Source organism: Sinocyclocheilus anshuiensis, unplaced genomic scaffold, assembly GCF_001515605.1.
Source record: "Sinocyclocheilus anshuiensis isolate Anshui unplaced genomic scaffold, SAMN03320099.WGS_v1.1 scaffold1199, whole genome shotgun sequence".
In the NCBI taxonomy this organism is placed as follows: Eukaryota; Metazoa; Chordata; class Actinopteri; order Cypriniformes; family Cyprinidae; genus Sinocyclocheilus; species Sinocyclocheilus anshuiensis.
The window spans coordinates 47,231-48,039 of NW_015540934.1; the positions used below are offsets into that span (position 1 = coordinate 47,231).

General features: G+C 31.3%; 1 protein-coding gene across 1 annotated transcript in view; it reads left to right on the forward strand.

Annotated features, from left to right (window-relative positions):
- The first annotated feature begins 207 nt into the window (after window positions 1–207).
- The window catches only part of LOC107689512 (protein argonaute-2-like), a 6,742-nt gene continuing 6,140 nt past the window's right edge, over window positions 208–809 (forward strand). The window contains exon 1 of the mRNA XM_016487515.1: window positions 208–215. Within this exon, the coding sequence (XP_016343001.1) occupies window positions 208–215 (8 nt within the window). The remainder of the gene's footprint in view (window positions 216–809) is intronic.

Consider the following 809-nt stretch of genomic DNA (forward strand, 5'->3'; position numbering starts at 1 on the left):
TGCGAATCAGCAGTGTTGGGAAGGTTACTTTGAAAATGTAATCGGTTACAGATTACAAGTGACCCTATTTAAAATGTAATGGTAGTGTAACTTTTTAAATTACTTTATTAAAGTAATGTAACTGATTACTTTTGATTACTTTTTGATTACTTTTCTAAATTTCTAATGAATGTTTTCAACTGTTAATCATTTTCAAACATTTACACCATGCAGAGGTAACCTTACGGTAGTGCTCAACACTGATTACTGTCAGACTTTCAAAATCCTTCAGCACTTGAATTAAGATGATAATAACTGAACACATCCACTACAAAATCAGACTTTAGTACCGCCTTTTACTTTGAGATTGATCTGAAGTTCAATGCAGATTTAAAATCATAAGAAATAATTTACTGATACTGTTTTTGAAACCAAATCTTCACATAACTACAGGAAACACTGCATCTAACAATGCTTTGAAAAAAAAAACAGTTAATTGAAAAAATAAAATAAAAGCATATACATCAACCCAAATATGGTTATTATGGTTATAATAATTAATTAATAATAAAGAAATTGTAAAATGCTCATGAAGTGACTCAGAGCAGTTCTAGCAGTTCTAGTTGTGTGTTCATGCACTCATATATATTGAGATGGCTGAAAAGACCACGAGCGATACACATGCACGCTTAAATGAAACCGCGCATCTGCACCATTCATTTCCACGAGGTGCGGATTGGGAAAATATCCTCCTGAGAACCAGAAATAAAAAGCTTTGTGAATTTAGTATTTTTTCATGTCATTACATTGTTTAGAGCATAAGAAAAAAT